Raw genomic sequence first — 22,940 nt, forward strand, 5'->3', positions numbered from 1 at the left:
GCTAGGCTCTTACAGTGCACCGGGATGCATGTGCCAAACCCATTAAAAACACAAGGTGGGAGGATCACTTGAGCCCAGGAGTTCAAGACCAGCCTGAGCAATATAGAGAGACCCACATCTCTACCAAAAAAAAAAAAAAATATATATATATATATATATATATATACACAAAAATTAGCCAGGCGTGGTGGCGCATGCCTGTGGTACCAGCTACTTAGGAGGCTGAGGTGGTAGGATCTCTTGAGCCTATGAGGTCAAGGCTATGGTGAGCCACCATTGCACCACTGCACTCCAGCCTGGCAGCCTAGGTGACAGAGTGAGACCCTGTCTCCAAAAAAAAATAAATAAAAACCAAAAAATTAAAAATTAAATTAAATTAAAAACCTGTAACCAGGCATGGTGGCTCACGCCTGCAATCCTAGCACTTTGGGAGGCCAAGGCAGGAGAATTGCCTGAGGCCAGGAGTTCAAGACCAGCCTAGGAAACATAACAAAACCCCATCTCTTAAAAAAAAAAAAAATGCAGGCGTAGTGGCTCATGCCACTTTGGGAGGCCGAGGCTGGCAGATCACCTGAGGTAAAGAGTTCGAAACCAGCCTAGCCAACATAGTAAAACCCCGTCTGTATTAAAAATACAAAAATTAGCTGGGCATGGTGGCACAAACCTGTAGTCCCAGCTACTCAGGAGGCTGAGGCAGGAGAGTTACTTGAACCCAGGTGGCAGAGGTTACAGTAAGCCAAGATCATGCCACTGCATTCTAGCCTGGATGACAGAGCGAGACTCAATCTCAAAAAAAGAAAAAAAATTTTAATTAGCTGGGCATGGTGGTGTGCAGCACATAAATAGTCCCAGCTATCCAGGAGGCTGAGGCAGGAGGATCGCTTGAGCCCAGGTGTTTGAGGCTCCAGTGAGCTCTGATCATGCCACTGCACTCCAGCCTGGATGACAGAGTGAGACCCTGTCAATCAGTCAAATTAAAAAGTAATAATAATAACCCTAATGGTCAATTGGCTTTATCCCAAATACACAGACAGGAAACAGGCCTAGAGGAACTTTACCCTTGCCCAAGGTGAGTTTCTCCAATGCTCCTCTGTGCTCTTAACCCACTGCCACCCGAAGATGTGTGAGCCGCCCTGTGGCTTGTGAACTCTGCACTTCTCTGTTCAGTATCAGAGTGTGGGATGAGGGTTGTCGTTCTGGCTTTTTCTCCTCCAATTCACCTGCTGGTTTGGGCCTGCAGGAGAATTTCCAACCTTACAAAACAAGATGCGAGCCATCCTGCGCATAGAAGTGGAGGCCGTGCGGTTTCTGAAGGAGGAGCCACACAAGCTGGACAGTCTCCTGAAGCGTGTGCGCAGCATGACAGACGTCCTGACCATGCTGCGGAGGTGACCGGGCCCTGATCGTGCTGGGGGTGGCCTGCGGAGGGGTGCCCTGGGAAAGCGAGAGCGGAGGTTTGGGACTTCAGGCTTCCACCATGCTCCCAGGACATATCCAGTGTCCTGAGGAAAAGCCCCAAGTCCTTCTCACCCTTGAACTTTTATTGCAATATGGCTTGAGGTTCTAATTCTTCAACACAGGATTGCTAGGTGGAGCCCATCCTAGGGTTTAAAATTAATAGACACAGTAAACATTGTTTTAAAATCATCTGAAAGGCAGGTGTGGTGGCCACTCAGGAGGTAGAGGCAGAAGGATCCCTTGAGCCCAGGAGTATGAGGCTGCAGTGAGCTATGACTGAGCCACTGCACTCCAGCCTGGGCAACAGAGAAAGACTCCATTTCTTTTAAAAACAAATCATCGGAAGGTGGGTTTTTTTAAATAACATTTTGAAGTTGAAAAATTGATTGAAATAATTTATTAGCCTCCTTCACTTCAGGGGCATAGATGAATTCAGTTCAAAGAAATGTAATAGAAGTAAACGAAGTCTTTCTTAAATGACCTCCTGAAGGCATATCTGTGAGACTGTTGGTCCCGCCTAGAAAAGAGAAACAAAGCCTTTTGAGTGGCCTGGGCCAGGCTCCCTTACTAAAGGTAAACCTGCTCATCAAAGAGGTCACAGTGGAGTAAAGACCAAAAGAAATTCAGGAATTTCACTGAAAAGAAAATTCCAGAACTCCACACTAACTGAAAACACATATGCATGCAAAATTTGTGTTGCCAAAAGTACCTTCACTGGTCAGGCACAGTGGCTCACACCTGTCATCCCTGCACTTTGGGAGCTGAGGTGGGTAGATCACTTGAGGTCAGGAGTTCGAGACCAGCCTGGCCAACATAGTGACTTCCCATAGGAATTACAGGCAGTGGCGCGCCTGTAATCCCAGCTACTTGGGAGGTTGAGGGAGGAGAATTACTTGAACCCAGGAGGTGGAGGCTACAGTGAGCTGAGGTTGTGCCACTGAACCCCAGCCTGGGAGACAGAGCATGAAGTCACCTTCATGGAGATGATTATTGAAAATGGGAAAGAACACTGGGTGCAGTGGCACATGCTTGTAATCCCAGCTACTCAGGAGGCTGAGATGGGAGGATCACTTGAGCCCAGGAGTTCAAGGCTGCAGTGAGCTATGATCGCGCCACTGCACTCCAGCCTAGGTGACAGAGCAAGACCCACCATCTCTACAAAAAATTATTTTAAAAATTAGCCAGGAAGGGTGGGGTATACCTGTAGTCCCAGCTACTTAGGAGGCTGAGGCAGGAAGATCTCTTGAACGTAAGAGTTTGAGGCTGCAGTGGGCTATGATTGAGCCACTGCACTCCAGCCTGGGCAACAGAGCGAGGCCCTGTTTCTTAAAAGAAAATGGAAGAGAGGGTTAAGGCAGAATGATAGGGAAAGGAGAGAAGAAATCCTTGGGGATCTTTAAGAATCTAAGGGATTGGGGTAAAAAAAGAAACAGCAAAAGAAAGAGCAGTGAGTAGCAGAAGAGTTATAGAATGCAATGTCTTTTTTCAAATAAAAAAAAGCAATATAATAAAAAGGGGATGAGGGACTAACTAAAAATTAGAGGTCAAGTACCATGTTTGACATTGTCTCACACACAACTTTACAATGTTAATGTTAGTCCTAACAACAGGCCCTGAGGAAGTCATTATCATCACCATCGTCATCCCCATCTTCATCATTACATTTTATGCAAAAGCACCTGAGGCTTAAAGAGGCGAAGTCCTCAACGTTATATAAAACATGAAATAACTGATATTCAGATACAGATCTGACACCAGACACCCTGTCTTTTCCACTGCATCATGGGTGGGGAGGGACATAGAGCTTCAAATGACTCCAAACACCAGAGGAAGTTGAGGAGTAAACACGACCGTTAGATTTGGAGTCACTGTGTACCTTGTGGCAAGACTTGGTTGAATCCAGGTGGGGAAGCCAGTGAGCAACAGGTTGAGATACAGAAGAGCAAACAGAAGGAATTAGAATGTGGGCTGCCCGCCCAAGATGCTTGGCAGTGAAAAGAGGAGGGAACAAGCAAACTTTTGGCTTCGAACTAAGCATATTTGAGGGCCGCATAGGCCAGAATCGGGTGGAGGAGTTAGAGAGGCTGCTGTTAGACTCATGGTTCATTTTCTTCTACCCACCCCCAAAACAATGATGGAGTTGCAAGGGTCTGAGCACACCAGCACTAGCAGAAAGGGATATGTCCATACATGTCCCTAAGCGGCTACTCTGAGCTTTGGGATGTGTGACTCTCACCTGGCTTTGGGATGACATAGCCTGCAAGTATACCACCATGAGAAATTGACATGAGGGTTAATGCTGCTGTGCATGGTTTCTCCTAGACACGTCACTGATGGGCTCCTGAAAGGCACGGACGCAGCCCAAGCTGCACAGTACATGGCTATGGAAAAGGCCACGGCCGCAGAAGTCCTGAAGAGCCAGGAGGAGGCAGCCCACACCTCCGGCCAGCCCTTCCACAGCACACGTGCCCCTGGCGATGCGAAGTCGGAAGTGGTGCCTTTGTCCGGCATGACGGTTCACCACGCGCAGAGCTCCCCTGTGGTCATCCAGCCCTCCCAGCACTCCGTGGCCCTGCTGAACCCTGCTCAGAACTTGCCTCACTTGGCCAGCTCCCCAGCCATCCCCCACGAAGCAACCTCCACCCTGCAGACGTCGCAGGCTCCGCACTCCCCACAGATGCCCATGAATGGGTCTGCCATGCAGAGCTTGTTCATTGAAGAAATCCACGGTGTGAGTGCCAAGAACAGGGCAGTGTCTATCGAGGTAGAGTCCTATTTCCATTTCTCATAACCCCATAAAGGAGTCTGATACATGGACCTTCCCCTTAAAGCATTTATAGGCCAGATGATGACATAATTGTGTATGGATCAGAGACAGAGTTTTGGAAGTGGAAGTGGGATTCAGTGGCCAGGTTAAGAGACAGGTCATCTGGTTTCACAGAAGGGTGAGACACCTAGCCTGCAGGAAGGTGAGATAGCGGTGTGCTGGTAAATGTTTAACAACCAGCTCTCTTGTAGCAGTTGTGGCGTTGGGGCGGGGAGGCGGTGGGGGCGGGGGTGGTGCGTGCAGATCTATGTGTGGCATTTGCCAGTTCCCATGATGTAAATATCACAACCACGGCTGATTTCAAGTTATGACATGACACCACTGCTGCTGAAGTTGGGAAGAAATGTGACAATCAGCTCTCCTGGGCCAGGACAAGCTGACTTCAAGCACTCCACTGAGGTGAAGGCAGCCTGGGGAGGGTCTGCCACTCATCTAGATGATAAGTGGAACCTGGTTAGCAGGGGAGGGCGGTGAGGGCATCCTAGGATACTAAAATGCTGGATCAAAGTCTGGGCTAAGTGGAACAAGAACGAGGACCTAAGACTGGGGAAATGGGCTGGAAACTGACTTGAGAGCTTGAAAAACAGTCCATGATGTTTGGAGTTTATTTGGAAGGTATCAGAGAAATGCTGCAGCTTTAATCCGTGATTTTTTTTTAATGGCATTCCTCTGGAAATTAATCTGGAAACAACATACAGAATTGATTGAGGTGGTGGGTCTAGAATTAAGAGAGCTGGATGAGAAGTTACTATAGTCATCTAAGAATGAACGGTAGAGCAGTCAGAATGAAAAGAGAAAACTAGGCTGTAAGATCAAATGACATGAGGCTCACGCCTGTAATACCAGCACTTTGGGAGGCCGAGGCGGGTAGATTGCTGGAACACGAGTTCAAGACTAGCCTGGGCAACATGGCAAAATCCCAACTCTACCAAAAGAAATATACAAAAATTAACTGGGCGTGGTAGCGCATGCCTGTAGCCCTAGCTACTCAGGGGGTTGAGGTGGGTGGATCACCTAGGCCCAGGGAGGTCAAGGCCTCAGTGAGCCAAGATCACACCACTGCACTCTAGCCTGGGCGACAGAGTGAGACCCTGTCTTAAAAATCATAAGATCAAATGACATATCATGTTTTTAAATATTCTTTTTATCAAGGGCTGGTACCAGTGCTCCAATAACACATTTGTCTTTTCCACTTCTCTTTTTCTTCTTGCCTCGTAACTTTTCCTCCACTCATTTGCTTTATCACCCAACAACCTTGTCCTAACCCTCCTGTCTCTACTGAAAGTCACCAGTGGAGAGCTCAGGTTGGGTATATTGAGATGACCTGGCAAACCTGCCACAGCTGCGGTCACGGCCTCAGGGCCTCTGAACACTAGGTGGTTTCTCTGTGTTGCAAGGGCCCTGGCTTGCCCCTAATCAGAGCCAGCTATTTTAAAAATGCATATCACAAGGGTATGGAAATGTGATTGATAGAGTGTGATTCTATTCCCAGTACCTAGTAGGGCAGGGGAGGGAAAGACATTTCCTCCTAAGAATTGGCAGATCCGTCACTTCAGACGTCTTGCCACTTTAAACATCTCAACATTTAAAGGATGTCAGTATGATGGCACTCTTATTTAACAAATCTCTATTGAGAACCTAGTGGGCATAGTGATCATTGTGATGTGTGTATTTTACACTTGGAGAGGAGACACGAGTCATCTCTGAAAACGCCCTGATCCACAGGTATGGAGGCCTGAGTTTTTCTGCCAGCTCTGCCACTGACAAATGGGGTGAGCTTTATTCATTCAACAGAGATTACTGAGCCTGCTATGTGCCAGGCCCTCGTAGGCTTGGGGGAAAGCCAGTGAACAGAAGAGACAAAGTCTCTGCCCTCAAGAAACTTACCTACTTGTAGGAAGAGACAGAAAAAAAGTATATGCCAAGTGGTAATAAATGCTAGGAAGAAAAAATAAAGAAGGGTTAGAATGGTAGAGGTGGTGGCTATTATTTATATGTAATGAAACTTGGGCAAATTCTTCATCTCGCTGGACCTCAAAGTTCCCATATGTTGATTCAATGATCTTTGCCGATTCTTAGGTTATGGGGTTCCACTAATCTTGGTGTGAATTTCCACTCTGCCTTCTTGGAATTATTAAGGTGCTGGTTCAAAAGTCACAGGAAAATGTTCTTTTAAAAAGTGTACAGATGTTTTAAAATGCATTTTATGTATTACTCTCTGTTGTGAAACTTAAAGGAGCTTACAGGTCATCTAAATAATACCTCCTTCCTCATTTTATAAGTAAGACAGTGTGACCCAGAGGGCGTATAGCAATTCTTTGATAGAAGTGGTACTAAGACACAGGATTTTTGTTCTTAGTGTTGTGGGTTTTGTTTGTTTGCTTGGACGTCTCTTCTACAATGAAAACTCAATTTTAAAAAATTTTTAGGCTGGGCCTGGTGGCTTATGCCTGTAATCCCAGCACTTTGGATTATACGCATGAGCCACCATGCCCAGCCTAATTTTTTTTTTTAATTGAGTGAGACTCATGTCTCACTCAAGGCAGAAGGATTCCTTTAGGCAAGTTGTTTAAGACCAGCCTGGGCAACATAACAGACCCCATCGCTGCTTTAAAAAAAATAAATTAGCCAGGTGTGGTGGCTCACATGTGTAATCCTAGTTACTCTGGAGGCTGAGGCAGGAGGATTGCTTAAGCCCAGATATTGGAGGCTGCAGTGAGCTATAATGAAACCACTGCATTACAGCTTGGATGACAGATAGAGACCCTGCCTCTAAAAAAATACATCTTGGTAATAGAAAAAATGCTTTTAAAAGCATCTTATTTTAAGTTCAGGGATACAAGTGCAGGTTTGTTACATAAGTAAACATGTCATGCGGGTTCATTGTGCAGATTATTTCATCATCCAGGTCTTAAGCCCAGTACCCATTAGTTATTTTTCCTGATCCTCTCCCTCCTCCCACCCTCCACCCTCTGAGAGGCCACAGTGTCTGTTGTTCTCCTCTATGTGTCCATGTAACTTTCTTTACCTGCTATATTCCTCCAGAAAGCAGAAAAGAAATGGGAGGAAAAAAGGCAAAATCTGGACCACTATAATGGGAAAGAGTTTGAGAAGCTCCTAGAAGAAGCTCAGGCCAATATCATGAAGTCAATACCAAATCTGGAGATGCCACCAGCTGCAGGCCCACTGCCAAGGGGAGATGCCCCAGTGGACACGGTGGAACTTTCAGGTAAGGTCCAGTCCCACAGCAGGAACATACGGAGGTACATGGCTTTGGGCAAATACAGTGTCATCCATGACAGCACATACTCATCAACAGAACCAATGTCTCAGTTCTTACAAATCTTACAAAATGTAAAACCTGGAAGAGCAAATCCTCTGGTGTTCCTTAGATCTTTACTACTATCTCTCTCTTTTTTTTTTTTTGAAATGGGGTCTTACTCTGCCACCTAGGCTGGAGTGTAGTGGTATGATCATAGCTCACTATAACCTCCAACTACTGGGCTCAAGCAATCCTCCCACCTCAGCCTCCCAAGAAGTAGCTAGGGCTATAGATGTGCACACCACTGCACGTGTCTAATTTTTTTTTATTTTTTTTAGAGACAGGTTTCTCACTATGTTGCCTTGGCTGGTCTCGAACTTCTGGCCTCAAGCGATCCTCCCACCTCAGCTTCCAGAGTAGCTAGAATTACAGGCTTGAGCCACACTTGATTTCACTACTACTTTTTTATGCTAACCACAGTAGAGAAGCTGAGTTCTGTGTTAGGATTCTAGAATAATGGCCAATAAAGGAAAATTTAAATTCCTAGTGTTTGCATTTTCTATGCATTTGAGATACTTCACAGCACGAGATGGGAAAAGATTAGGCCTGCATTTAAGACAAGAGCTTTTTGTATGCTTGCAGAAAGAAAATGGTAGCTTTTGTGAGCTCTCAGGGGATATTAGATCATAAGGCAAAATTGCATTTTTTAATCAAAATTATTAGAATATGTATTTAACCAACTCAACTATAGAAGTTAAATGCCAACATGTCAATAATAATATAACTTCTAAGAATCTCAACCTATTAAATATCCTATCAGTTACAAGCCGTGCGTCTTATTCTGATCTTAAAATTATGGACTCGGATGTTATTTTACTTGCAGCCTAACATCTCCGCAGTGTCACATTCCACAGTGCCTTATCCAGCAACTAAAATTAATTTGGAAAGGAATCCCCATCTTGGCTTGCATGTCAAGAAACATTAAAGTGGATTCCATTTATAACCACTGTACAGTCATCCCTTGGTGTCCATGGGAAATTAGTTCCAGGACTCCCATCAGATACCAACATCTGAGGACATTCCAGTTCCTGGTATAAGATGGCATGGTATTTGCATGTAACCTACTCACATCCTCCCATATACTTTATGGGGCCAGCACACTTCAGCTGCGTGACTCCACTGCCTGCCTCCATATACTTTAAATCATCTCTACATTACTTATGATACCTAACACAATGCCTACACATTACTTCATTTATCTGGATTCAACATAGTACTTGGCACAAGGCAAATTCAAGTTTTATTTTTTGGAATGTGGAGGGAATTTATATATATATATATATATTTTTTTTTTCCATCTGCAGTTGGTTGAATCCACAGATGTGGAACCCATGGATGCAGAGGACCAACTGCACTTGCCTCCTCCCCAGTTTTCATCCATTTCATCCCCTAAAGCTCCACTCCCTGCATCCCTCCCCCTCAGTCTGTGCTAAGAGGCTTTTCTTATGCCTTTCCCCACCATCCAGCTGTGTCAGGTCTGTCTAGGGTCCTGGGCAGGGCGGGGCTTCTCACACAAAGTGACTTTCCTCCCACAGTCCCCATAGAGAATTTATGATGGAGAAAATGCCCTAGCTCATCACATTTTTTTTTTTTTTTTTTTTTTTTTTTTTTTGATATGAGTCTCGCTCTGTCACCCAGCCTGGAGTTCAGTGGCATGATCTTGGCTCCCTGCAACCTCCACCTCCTGGGTTCAAGCAATTCTCCTCCCTCAGCCTCCCAAATAGCTAGCATTACAGGCACCCACCACCACACCTAGCTAATTTTTGTGTTTTTAGTAGAGACGGGGTTTCACCATGTTGGCCAGGCTGGTCTCGAACTCCTGACTGGTGATCCACCCGCCTCGGTCTCCCAAAGTACTGGGATTTCAGGCCTGAGTCACTGGCCAGCTCATCACATTTTTATCTGGCCTAATTCTCTCTCTGCCTCATTATTAATTTTGTCATAGAGTCCTTTGACATTTTATATAGGTCTCATAACTGTTCCTTCTCATGACTGAACAACAAAAACATACTACATTTTGTTCACTTACCTCATTTTGGCTCTTGATTCTATCTGATTTTTTTTTTTTTTTTTTTTTTGAGACGGAGTCTCGCTCTGTCGCCTAGGCTGGAGTGCAGTGGCGCAATCTCGGCTCACTGCAAGCTCCGCCTCCCGGGTTCACGCCATTCTCCTGCCTCAGCCTCTCGGAGTAGCTGGGACTACAGGCGCCCGCCACCACGCCCGGCTAATTTTTTGTACTTTTAGTAGAGACGGGGTTTCATCGTGGTCTCGATATCCTGACCTCATGATCCGCACGCCTCTATCTGATTTTTTACATTTGCATAAATCACTTTTAAAATTACTCCCCAAGGTATTCTGACTTAGTTAAAATGTTCTTGTTTTTTCTTTTTTAATGCATCTCTGACCTGGTCTCAGAAACAGTCCAGTGATGGACAGGCTACCAGGGATGTGTAAAGGTAGCATCCGTGACCTGTAAACATTAGTTTCTGTCATTTTAATTTATTTGTCATGGAGTTATCATTTTTAATGTATTTTTGTTTATTAATGAGGCAAATTTCTAAGTGTAGAGTTTTAAATACCATCTGTATTTCCCCTTGTGTGAATTTTCTGACTACTTGGATAATGGAGGAATGTGGATAGTGATCAAAAATTGATAAAGGCTGGCATGGTGGCTCATGCCTGTAATCCCATTACTTTTGGAGGCCAACATGGGAGGAATCACTTGAAGCCAGGACTTCAAGAGCAGCCTGGGCAACACAGTGAGACTCCCTCTCTACAAAAATTAAAAAATCAGCTGGGCATGGTGGCGCACACCTGCAGTTCCAGCTACTCTGGGTTGAGGCAGGAAGATTGCTTGAGCCCAGGAGTTTGAGGCTGAGGTGAGCCGTGATGGCGCCACTGCACTTCAGCATGAGTGAAAGAGCAATACCCTATCTCAAAAATAAAACAAAAAAGACCTGGTGCAGTGGCTCACACCTGTAATCCCAGCACTTTGGGAGGCTGAGGCAGACAGATTGCTTGATCCCAGGAGTTCAAGACCAGCCTGGGCAACATGGCAAAAACCCCGCCTGTAAAAAAAAAAAGAAAAGAAATTAGCCAGGTGTTGTGACACACACCTGTAATGCCAGCTACTAGGGAGGCTAAGGCGGGAAGATCACCTGAGCCCAGGAGGTTGAGGCCTCAGTGAGCCTTGATCACACCACTGCATTCCAGAGTAGGTGACAGTGAGACTCTATCTAAAAAATAAAAAAATTTTAAAAATTTGTTTAATTAAAAAAATCAAATCCACTTCCTCTCCAACTTTGTTCTTTGTTCTCATTTGCATCCCATTTTTTCTCTGGCCCTCCCTAGGCCAGATTCTACTCTGACATTGACCTTCAGCAGAAACCCCTCTTGCTGATGCTGTTTTTTCAGACGGAGGGATGAAGGCTTTGGAGGTCAAGCCGGGGGCTATTGATTTGCCTTTGGGCTTCAATTTATTTTTTTAATCTATCCAAGTAATACTCAGCTTTTTTCATAACAAGAATGTTATTTAATAATAATAGATCATACTTTACATAGCATTTACACTAAGCCAAGCTCAGCGTATAAGTCATTCAATCCTTATGACACCCCAAAGGAAAGTATATTATAATACCCATTTAACAAATGAGAAAACTGAGACCGAGAGAGGTTTATTAACTTGTGCAGGGTCTTTTTGGGATTTAAATCCAGTCGCTTTTTAGGGTCTATACACTTAATCCTTGCTCTATGGAGAGAATAGAAAATTTTTAAATCAGATTGCACTTAGTTTGTAGCAATATACCAGACTTTCTGGATGTTTTCTTGAAAAAAGATTATTCTTGTAATGGTGCACTGTTTTCCAGAAGATTCTCCAAATTCAGAACAGGACTTGGAAAAGCTGGGGGGAAAGTCGCCCCCTCCTCCTCCGCCACCTCCTCGTCGAAGCTACCTGCCAGGATCGGGACTCACCACCACGAGGTCAGGCGATGTGGTCTACACCGGCAGAAAGGAGAACATCACCGCTAAGGTCTGATAGGCTAAGCCCTGGTAAACTGGCCTCTGGGTTCAGATGATACCCTTAAACGAGGTTCTCTCTGTTAGAACATAAAAAGTAGTGAGGCAGAGAAGTAGTAACTCGACCATACAAGATCCCCAGGAAGCACCACAGATGGAACAGTGGCAGCCAGTATGATTGGACTAGACCCAGACCATGAGTTTTATCCTTATTTGACTTTTAGCTGCAACAATGTGAAATGCAAATCACAAGCTATTTCCCATGTGGGCATCATAAGATTGAAAATGAGGGTAGGAGGGGGAAACAAAAGAAAGATTATCTTCCAAAGGTAACTGAGGTGAGCTGACACCGTTGTGGGAGTCTATACAGAAAGATGTTCAATGAGCTTTAGATTCCACTTAACTAACCAAGTGTTAGCTTTCATGTTAAATGTAAAACACAATTTCCAAAGAGATGGAGTATGGGAGGGTCTTTCATGAGGACTGTATTAGTCTGTTCTCAGGGTGCTGATAGAGACGTGCCTGAGACTGGGTGATAAAGAAAAGAGATTTAATGGACTCACAGTTCCAAGTGGCTGGGGAGGCCTCACAATTATGGCAGAAGATGTAGGAAGAGCAAAGAGACTTCTCACATGGCGGCAGGAAAGAAAGAGATTGTGCAGGGGAACTCCCATTTATAAAACCGTCAGATCTCGTGAGACTTATTCACCACCTCAAGAACAGCACGGGAAAGACCTGCCCCCATGATTCAATTACCTCCCACCTGATCCCTCCAATGACACGAGGGAATTATGGGAGCTACAATTCAAGATGAGATTTGGGTGGGGTCACAGCCAAACCATATCAAAGACACTGAATGTTGAGGAGTTCCAATTATATTGTAATTATTTAATCCATTCACCAAAATGACAACTTACACAAACACCAACACAAACTAAATGCAAAGGAATAAAATAGCCTTTCGGCTATTTTCTCAGCTAAGATGTCGGAAGCAAGTGTTCTTGGCAGTGAGGGACCATGCGATCTGTCTCTTCTTTGCTAGCACCTAGGAGATATTAAACCACTATCTGTGGTTTCAATCTCCCACAGGCAAGCAGTGAAGATGCTGGACCGAGCCCACAGACCAGAGCCACAAAATGTCCAGCAGAGGAGCCTGCTTCAGCCTGGACCCCATCCCCACCCCCTGTCACCACCTCCTCCTCAAAGGATGAGGAGGAAGAAGAAGAAGAAGGAGACAAAATAATGGCAGAACTCCAGGTATGTGGATGAGGTGACTGACATTGGCTCCTTGCCTCCCGCCTGGGTCTCTCCAGCCATGGCACTCACAGATTTGTTAGCGAGAGGGCCAGGGAAGCGCATGGACCAGGACCACAGAAGCTGTGTCTTCTGGCCTTGGCCTTTGCTTTCCCAAGATGGTGCTGAACAAGGCTCTCAGGATGCCTATAAGATGTGCAAGGAATGACCATTTCACAAAACAACTCACGCTTTCCTAACTCTGCCTGTAGGACTGACTTTCCTTTCTTTCCATCTTAAGAGACTCTGCTTCATTTCAAAAGCAAGTAAGATTAGGATTAGAAATACCAGCCATTGTCCTGTCTTGATAAGGACAGACTGAAGCACATGTTAGGTGGGTTCCCGTTCCTTGGCTTTACCACTTAGAGCCACCGACCTTCGATCGTGGACTCAAGGCCAATGACTGGCCTCCTATGGTCCATACCAGGTGCCTGTTCAATATCAACGTCATCTTTTCAGATATTCTGAAAAGCTGAATTATTTTGTTTTCCATTTTCCTTGGTCTGTTTGAGAAATGATACTGTATTAGTTTTAGATATTTATTTTTTAACTATGACATAGTCCACTCATAGGATGAAGGATGGCGTGTGCCAAGGCTGTGCCCAAAACTGATCCCACATTCCCATCACGGATGTGATTCTACCCCAGGTCTATGTCCTGAGAACTTGTCTCATCAGAGACATGTACACAATTCCTAGAACAAACTTTGTACAGAGTATTTCATTTGCCTCATGCTTGTTGTAGGATTTTTCTGTCAATCAGATAGTTGGAACACCAGCACCTTGGGGCTCAAAAACATGTTAGCTTTTTACCGACGTACCAATGGCTTTGTGCCAACCCGTAAATTTTCCTTTTTTCTTTGGAGTAGGGAGAACTTTCAATCCACATTATTTTCACTGCACTTGTTCTACTCTGGTTTCCATGGTAATAACTGCCAAAATTGAGCTGCCTGGATTTTGCAGGGAAAACAGAACTGCTGATTGATTTGTCACATACGTGAGCCCTTTCACGCTTCACTAAAACTCACAGACTAGCCTGGGACATCCCCGCAACCAATCAGGCTATTTGCAGGTTTTTAGAAGGCTTGGATAATTGTTTTCATAGGAACTACAGATTTATAAAGCTGGTATCTTTCAGGCTTGTGGATATTTTTTTACAACTCTCTAAGAGAAATACTAAATTTGTTGCAGCCACTTACAGCCCACTGCCGAGAGACACTTTTCTCCATTGAAGTCTAAATATTTGATGCCCTCTTCGACCACTGTACAGCCATTGGCATATCTGGCTTCATGTCATATTCTTGGTGGTTACATAATAAGAGTGGTGGCCAGGCGTGGTGGTTCATGTCTGTAATCCCAGCACTTTGGGAGGCCAAGGCGGGCAGATCACCTGAGGTCAGGAGTTCGAGACCAACCTGGCCAACATAACGAAAACCCCATCTCTACTAAAAACTACAAAAATTAGCTGGGCATGGTGGTGGGCGCCTGCAATCCCAGCTACTCAGGAGGCTGAGACAGGAGAATCACTTGAACCCGGGAGGTGGAGGTTGCAGTGAGCCAGGATCACACCACTGCACTTCAGCCTGGGTGACAAGAGTGAAACTCTGTCTCAAAAAAAAAAAAAAAAAAAAAAAAAATCGGTGAATGAAGTGCTCTAATCTTTACTTAACCAAACCCTGTTAGCCCTCTGGCTGGGTTAGAAACCCAGCCTGCTAAATCCGCAACTTGGTCAATGGCCAATGGCCATGATTCTCTTGCTTCTGCACCTTCTCAAGGCAAGACAAGGAGCAGCTGTGGCCCCTTCTGAGGACAGTTGTGGAACCACTTTCTGTGCTCCACATCTCCAGGCATCAGAAGAAAACACAGGCTCCGAAATCGAGGGTCTAATTGCTCAAAGGAGATGGCAATTGGCATTTGTAAGCAGCGCTCTAAGTAAGCGGATAAACCAAACACATCCAGGGCAAGCTAGGACTGGTGGGACTAAGGAACAGCAAAGAGGCCAGGTACGCAGAGACAGGGGAGCAAACAGTCATGGAAGAAAAGGCCAGAGAAAGTCCCTCATCAGCCACCTTCAAATTTTAGGACCAGTGTTGGAATGTTTACTGAAGGAAGACATGCATTATGCATTATTCTTTCTGCCGGCAGAGATCTCTCCAAATGACAACATTTGACATAAAGAAAACACTAGGCAATTATTTAGGCTGATTCATTTAAATAAGTGGTCTTTTGCCAGGCACAGTGGCTCACACCTGCAATCTCAGCATTTTGGGAGGCTGAGGTGGGCAGATCGCTTTAGGTCAGCAGTTTGAGACCATCTTGGCCAACATGGTGAAACCCCGTCTCTACGAAAACTACAAAAAAATCAGCCAGTCGTGGTGGCAGGTGCCTGTCATCCCACCTACCTGGGAGGCTGAGGCAGGAGAATTGCTTGAACCCGGGAAGCAGAGGTTGCAGTGAGCTGAGATCTCACCACTGCACTCCAGCTTGGGCGACAGGGCGAGACTCTGCCTCAAATAAATAAACAAACAAACAAATAAAAATAGCTTTTAATCCTAGCTGCACATTAGAATTACTTTGGGAGTTAAAAAATAATTCCTACAGCTCAGAGATTCTGATTTGTGTATTCTCTGAGTGGGGTCTCAAGAGTGTTTGAGAATAACAGTATTTTTTTTTTAACCTGGGTGGTATATAGCCTGGTTGAGAACCACTGATGTCCATAAACTTGGGTTCCTGAGTTACCAGTCTCTCCTTCTTTCATGATCATATTATCTAGACATTGCCCACATGCCCGCTTCCTTTTTAGCCCTGTAGACACCGTCTATTTCTATACTTTCTCTCTTTGTCTGAGAACTGGCCTTCCTGACTTAAGTTCACAAGAGCCAACTGTTGGCTCTTACAGTTTTCAGAGACCAAATCTCCAGGGTTCAGGCAGCTCCTAGGCCACTCGGAATGACATCGTGCTTAAAAGCATCACTTTATTCTAAATGAGCCTCAAATCCTTCACCCACTTGTTGATCGGGTTGTTTGTTTTTTTCTTGTAAATTTGTTTGAGTTCATTGTAGATTCTGGATATTAGCCCTTTGTCAGATGAGTAGATTGCAAAAATTTTCTCCCATTCTGTAGGTTGCCTGTTCACTCCGATGGTAGTTTCTTTTGCTGTGCAGAAGCTCTTTAGTTTAATTAGATCCCATTTGTCAGTTTTGGCTTTTGTTGCCATTGCTTTTGGTGTTTTAGACATAAAGTCCTTGCCCATGCCTGTATCCTGAATGGTATTGCCTAAGTTTTCTTCTAGGGTTTTTATGGTTTTAGGTCTAACATGTAAGTCTTTAATCCATCTTGAATTAATTTTTGTATAAGGTGTAAGGAAGGGATCCAGTTTCAGCTTTCTACATATGGCTAGCCAGTTTTCCCAGCACCATTTATTAAACAGGGAATCCTTTCCCCATTTCTTGTTTTTGTCAGGTTTGTCAAAGATCAGATAGTTGTAGATGTGTGGTATTATTTCTGAGGGCTCTGTTCTGTTCTACTGGCCTATATCTCTGTTTTGGTACCAGCACCATGCTGTTTTAGTTACTGTAACCAAACACCGCATGTTCTCACTCACAGGTGGGAATTGAACAATGAGAACACTTGGACACAGGAAGGGGGACATCACACACCGGGGCCTGTTGTGGGGTTGGGGGTGGGGGGAGGGATAGCATTAGGAGATATACCTAATGTAAATGACGAGTTAATGGGTGCAGCACACCAACATGGCACATGGATACATATGTAACAAACCTGCACATTGTGCACATGTACCCTAGAACTTAAAGTATAATAAAAAAAAATGTATATATAAATAAACAAATAAATGAGCCTCAGAACACCTTGGAGCGCAGTAATACCTGTTACTATTTCAGAGAAGGATTGCTAAGAGTACTTTTATTGTAAGACTTAAAGGTTTAAAACGTCTTGTGAGCTTTTGCTGTATAATTACAATAAAGCTCATAAAAAAACAAGGAGGAAGAAAAAAGAAAGATAGCTTTTTGTTTTAATTTATTTACATATTGAACATTTTTTAAAGGTCAAAGCAAGAAGCCCTCTTAAGTACCAATTTATGTTCAACCCAGATAGGCAGAAAAGGTAGTAATTCTATTTTATCTTGGCATTCCCCAAGAAAGGAAGGCAGCCTTTGCCTCGGGCTCAGCCTCCAAGCCAGCTTTGTCAACATGAGCGCACGTGAGGAGCAGGATTTCAGGGTGCTGCCTCCCTGGCCTAAACGTGCGTGCAGCACCCGGGCTGGGGTCCCCAAGCGTCTGGTTGTTCCTGCCTGTTTCCTTCCATTCTCCTCAGTACCCTTGGATCCCTGTTAACCTCAGTATTTTAATTCCTTAGGCATTCCAGAAGTGTTCCTTTATGGATGTAAATTCAAACAGTCACGCTGAGCCATCCCGGGCTGACAGTCACGTTAAAGACAGTAGGTCGGGCGCCACAGTGCCACCCAAGGAGAAGAAGGTAACGTGGCAACTGCACATTTGCCACACGGTTGGGAGTCCTTCCTTCCTTGCTCTGACACTAACACGGCTCCTGTACTCGACCTTTGTCCCCTCTGTCTTTTTTCTCTCTTTTTTTTTAACTAATGGAGACACAGTCATAGGTTAAAATCAGAGATATCTTGCTCAGGTTTTCAGAGCAAACACTGTGTTCCAGCCCACAGCATACAATAGTATATGCAGAATTTAGACACTATCTTCCCAAACTAAAGAGTGTACACCTTTCAGTACTTTCTAGAACAACTCTAGAAAGAATATATAGAAACAGCAACCAAGTATTTAGCAGTTTTTCTAATTTGTAACATCCTTTGAGCAAAAAAGAAAAACAACTATCTATGTTAAAAAAAAAAAAAATAGGTAAAAATCAGCTGGGTGCAGTGGCTCACACCTGTAATCCCACCACTTTGGGAGGCCAAGGTGGGTGGATCACCTGAGGTCAGGAGTTCAAGACCAGCCTGGCCAACATGGTGAAACCCCATCTCTACTTAAAATACAAAAAAATTAGCTGGGTGTGGAGGTGGACACCGCTATTCTCAGCTACTCGGAGGGCTGAGGCAGGAAAATCACTTGAACCCAGGAGGCGGAGGTTGCAGTGAGCTGAGATCATGCCACTGCACTCCAGCCTGGGCAACAAGAGCAAAACTCTGTCTCAAAAAAAAAAGGTAAAAACCTTTGATTTGGGGAAGAAAATGCACGGTAGAAAGTATCTACCACCACACACTGGTGTAACCTCATGGAAACGTACAAATGTGTATTTGCACAAACGTCCAAGATGCCAAACAGAATTTATGCTAAGTATTATCCATTTATAAAGTGTACTTTCCAAGATATTAAATTCAGTATAGTTTTAGTGTTAAAATATATGTGTGACGTCAAAAAAAGAATTCAGGCTCTGAAACAAAGTCTGCTGTCATTGTATAAGTAAGCACTCTAGGGAAGCGACCATAGCCTGAATGTTTGAAATGCAACTTTAGGTTGTGCCTAGAGCATCTCGGATTTTCAGATATAGAGACATCTTACTTGAATCCAGCTTCCATCTAAACTTCAGGATAAAAAGCTTGCAATGACCAATTCAAGGCCTAACATTTTTCTCCAGGAACTTATCTTTCAGAATTCAAAGATTCTAGCTTTCCTTAAACAAAGTCAAACTAATCAGATGCAAGATAGCCCAATAGCTACTACAGATAGGTACCTCGGTCCATGTATGACAGTTCAAGGAGGTAGATGTAGTATCACAAAACTGAAAGGCTATTCTAACACAACCGTTCAAGAGACACAGTTTTGGGCTCCCAGCTCCCAGCTGAGAGGCCTTGCCAAGGAGGCCAGCTCGCTTCCCCCCTGGCTCATAACCACCATGGCACCCTTGTGTAAACTCTCTGCCACATAAACTGATATGTGACACTGTTAATGGGGGAAGGGAATCTCGCTGTATCCAAGGGGAGTTATTGTTGATAAATGTTTCTCATGAAGAAAACCTGGGCTGGCATGGTGGCTCACACCTGTAATCCCAGCACTTTCGGAAGCCAAGACGGGAGAATCACTTGAGGCCAGGAGTTCAAGACCAGCCTGGGCAACATAGTGAGATGAAAGAGAGAGAGAGAGATATGGAGGGAGGGAAGGAAGGAGGGAGGGAGGGAGGGAGGAAAGAAGGAAGGAAGGAAGGAAGGAAGGAAGGAAGGAAGGAAGGAAGGAGGGAGGGAGGGAAGGAAGGAAGGAAGGAAAAGAGAGAGAGAGGAAGGGAAGGAAAAGAAAGAAAACCTACTAATTTGAACTGAACGGAAGGAAGGAAGGAAGGAAGGAAAGAAGGGGAAAAGGAAAAGAAAGAAAACCTACTAATTTGAACTGAACCCATGAAACCATATGGGAAATTATTGGTTTTTATTGTTATTTTTATTTTTATTTTATTTTATTTTTTTTGAGACCAAGTCTCGATCTGTCACCCAGGCTGGAGTGCTGTGACATGGTCTTGGCTCACTGCAACCTCTGCCTCCCAGGTTCAAGCAGTTCTCTGTTTCAGCCTCCCTAGTAGCTGGGATTACAGGCACCTGCCACCATGCCTAGCTAATTTTTGTATTTTTAGTAGAGATGGGGTTTCACCATCTTGGCCAGATTGGTCTTGAACTCCTGACCTCGTGATCCACCCGCCTCGGCCTCTCACAATGCTGGGATTACAGGCATGAGCCACCGTGCCCAGCCAGAAATATATTGGTTTTTCAGTATGTGGAATTTCCTTATGAGGGCTTATTAAAACTAACTCATGCAAGGCCTGGTATAGCATGTTATACTTGGGCTAATGTGACCATTTCTGTCTAGAACACTGACTGGGAACTTGGACTTTCTCAAAGATCCCTCTGGAGACCATTATTGTCTCATTGTAGAATTTTTCTTTTCTTTTTTTTTTTTTAATTGAAATGGAGTCTCGCTCTATCACCCAAGCTGGAGTGCAGTGATGCCATCTCAGCTCACTGCAACCTCCCCCTCCCCGGTTCAAGCGATTCTCGTGCCTCAGCCTCCCGAGTAGCTAGGACTACAGGCATGTGCCACCACACCTGGCTAATTTTTTTGTATTTTTAGTAGAGACGGGGTTTCACCTTGTTGGCCAGGCTGGTCTTCAACTCCTGACCTCAGGTGATCCACCCGCCTCAGCCTCCCAAACTGCTGGGATTACAAGCGTGAGCCACCGTGCATTTCTAATTGGCTAGAAAGTGGCATGAGATTTCTTGCCCCATAATTACAAATCCATATCCCATTGGTCTCATTTATCTCAATTCAGGATCCATTGGCTAATAAGCAGGTCTTTATTGAGTGCCCAACACTAAGGTTAGTCACAGGTGCTTATTCTGGATAATTAATCTCAGTGGATTAATCTACTTCAGAATGACCATGTATATCAGACTTCTCTTATTCCCAATTTTGGGTCCCTATTAACCTCTTCCAAGGCTAAGTATTTACCCTTCCATAAATCGGATGTTTTCTTAAGCATTTTTTCTCCTGTCGTCACTGAAACTCCAGCCTACTTCTTCACTTGTATGCAATTTTCTTGTAACCCTGTCTCTCATTTTGGTTTATTGTCCATATGCCTATTGAGTGCTTTTCCAATTGTCTTCATAATCCAAATCTCAGGGCCTATAAATACATATTAAAGAGGCATAATTACCTTTCACACAGAGTCTTGACCATCTAAGACTAAGAAATCATTGTGAGTTTACATGACAATTATGACCAAGCTCATGCACTTGCTTTGATACATTCATTCATTTTTTTCTAGCCCAGTGATAAAAAGTAGAGGTCGTATGAAAACCAAACTTCACATTTTTATCCTAGTGACTCTCCATTAGAGCATTTATGCTACTACTCAGTTTTAAAATATATATATTACAGGGGGGATTTTTGAAATTTATTTATTTATTTTTGAGACCGAGTCTTGCTCTCTCGCCCAGGCTGGAGCGCAATGGTGCAATCTCAACTCACTGCAACCTCCGCCTCCTGAGTTCAAGCAATTCTCCTGCCTCAGCCTCCTGAGTAGCTGGGATTATAGGTGTGCACCACCATGCCTGGCTAATTTTTGTATTTTTAGTAGAGACAGGGTTTCACCATGTTGGTCAGGCTGGTCTCGAACTCCTGACCTCATGATCCACCCACCTCCGCCTCTCAAAGTGCTGGGATTACAGGCGTGAGCCACCATGCCTGGCCTGAAATGTTTAATGATGGGAATGGCACAGGCCATGACTAACCAACAGACACCAGCCCTAACCTCCAGTAAATAGACCCCCAGAACATCTGCCATGTATGTGTCTTTAGATCACATGCCAATTCCATCCACGATTTAGGGGGCAAGTTCTCATTCAGGTCCTAGCATGATATGCTGACTCCATATTTGGAGTTGTAACCTTAGGGTGAAACTTTTTTTTAATTCATTTACATATATATATATATATATATATATTTTGAGACAGAAACTTGCTCTGTCGCCCTGGAGGCTGGAGGGCAGTGGCACAATCTCAGCTCATTGCAACTTCTGCGTCCCAGGTTCAAGCGATTCTCCTGCCTCAGCCTCCCATGTAGCTGATACTACAGGCACCTGCCACCATGCCCAGCTAATTTTTATATTTTCAGTAGAGATGGAGTTTTACCGTGATGACCAGATTGGTCTCAAATTTCTGACCTCAAGTGATCCACCCACCTTGGCCTCCCAAAGTTCTGAGATTATAGGCATGAGTCACTGCACATGGCCTATTTTTATTTTTTATTTTTGTGTATATGTGATGGAGTCTTTGCCATGTTGCCCAGGCTGTTCTCGAACTCTTGGACTCAAGCAATCCTCCCGCCTCAGCCTCCCAAGTAGCTGGGATTACAGGAAGCTCAATTATTTTTCTTCTTTAAAACCTTTTACTTGATGTATTCATTGTTTCATATTTTAAATTTAAAATCCCACAAAAGAAGCCATGTGGCTCTGCTGCAGCAGCTGAATCATGGCACTTGTTTGGGGGCTTCCTGGGCAGCAAGCAGAAGTAAAACAGGAGGTATTTGGTGGCTCGTGTACCTTGTACTTTGCGCAGTATTTGCGTGTGATTAATTCTGACTGCGTTGTTTGTGTGTCATTCCTCAAGCGTGTATGAACAGTCTTTCCATTCTTAACTAAGGTCATAGGGGTTGCTCTGGGTTGACTTTGGCTGGGCCCGGGTGTTTGTGCTTTGCGTTGTCATTGCTTTAACCAAGCAGCCTTCATGGGAACTATGCTCCATCCTGCTATAATCAACCACCTCAGCAAGAAGAAAGGGCAGCAGTGCCTTGGAACCGACAAGGCATCACTAGTGACAGTGTTATGTCAGGGCCTGGGGCTACTGATACACCTTGGGAAAGGCCAGGCCTCCAGGTGAAGCACCTTGAATACCTGGGTCCTCACCACTGGATCTTTCATTCCTGAATCTTGGTGAGACCCTAAGACATGTATCTTCACTCTACACCAAAAAATATAGAGAATGAAAGCTGAGTTGTGATGTCACCATCACCAATGTAACCTCAAATATGTGCTTTGTGAATGTTTAGGTTCTATTGTAACAGCATGATGGATATGAATCGAGGTTCTATTGTAACAGCATGATGGATACTCTGAATTTGGATTTGATCATCTCGGCTATGAGGAGTGTGAAGGTTATTTTGACACTTTGACACCTGCAGTACAAACTGCATTTCAGTCTGTCATTTGATCAGGGGAAAATAATGTTTTTTCATCCCCAAATGCCAAACCCAACCAAGGCAGATGTCTTTATAGGACAATCTCCATAACAGAAGCAGAGAGAGGACTGAAATAATGAGCTGTCAGGGAAACTAAAATTCCCCTGGGCTGGTTCCTAAGTTTATAGGCAAGAAAACTGAGGCCAAAGAAGTAAAGTGACTTATCTAATGTAACACAGTTTAGTGGCAGATCTGGATTAGGATCAAAACTTTCTGCCAGCCCATAGATTGTGCTTTTCACAATTCTTCAG

The 22,940-nt window shown here is 44.3% G+C and overlaps 1 protein-coding gene across 26 annotated transcripts in view; it reads left to right on the plus strand.

Moving 5' to 3' along the window:
- KIAA1217 (KIAA1217 ortholog) overlaps window positions 1-22,940 on the plus strand; it is an 888,358-nt gene that overhangs the window by 859,918 nt on the left and 5,500 nt on the right. For 13 of the 26 annotated variants that reach the window (XM_055274883.2, XM_063637259.1, XM_055274879.2 and 10 more), the window contains 6 exons: window positions 1,241-1,388; window positions 3,781-4,222; window positions 7,331-7,514; window positions 11,474-11,637; window positions 12,714-12,881; window positions 17,294-17,413. In XM_055274883.2, coding sequence (XP_055130858.1) covers window positions 1,241-1,388; window positions 3,781-4,222; window positions 7,331-7,514; window positions 11,474-11,637; window positions 12,714-12,881; window positions 17,294-17,413 — 1,226 coding nt within the window. The remainder of the gene's footprint in view (window positions 1-1,240; window positions 1,389-3,780; window positions 4,223-7,330; window positions 7,515-11,473; window positions 11,638-12,713; window positions 12,882-17,293; window positions 17,414-22,940) is intronic. The other 13 variants (XM_055274891.2, XM_055274882.2, XM_055274888.2 and 10 more) reach the window with 3 other exon arrangements.

This window comes from Symphalangus syndactylus, chromosome 4 (assembly GCF_028878055.3).
Source record: "Symphalangus syndactylus isolate Jambi chromosome 4, NHGRI_mSymSyn1-v2.1_pri, whole genome shotgun sequence".
NCBI lineage: Eukaryota > Metazoa > Chordata > Mammalia > Primates > Hylobatidae > Symphalangus > Symphalangus syndactylus.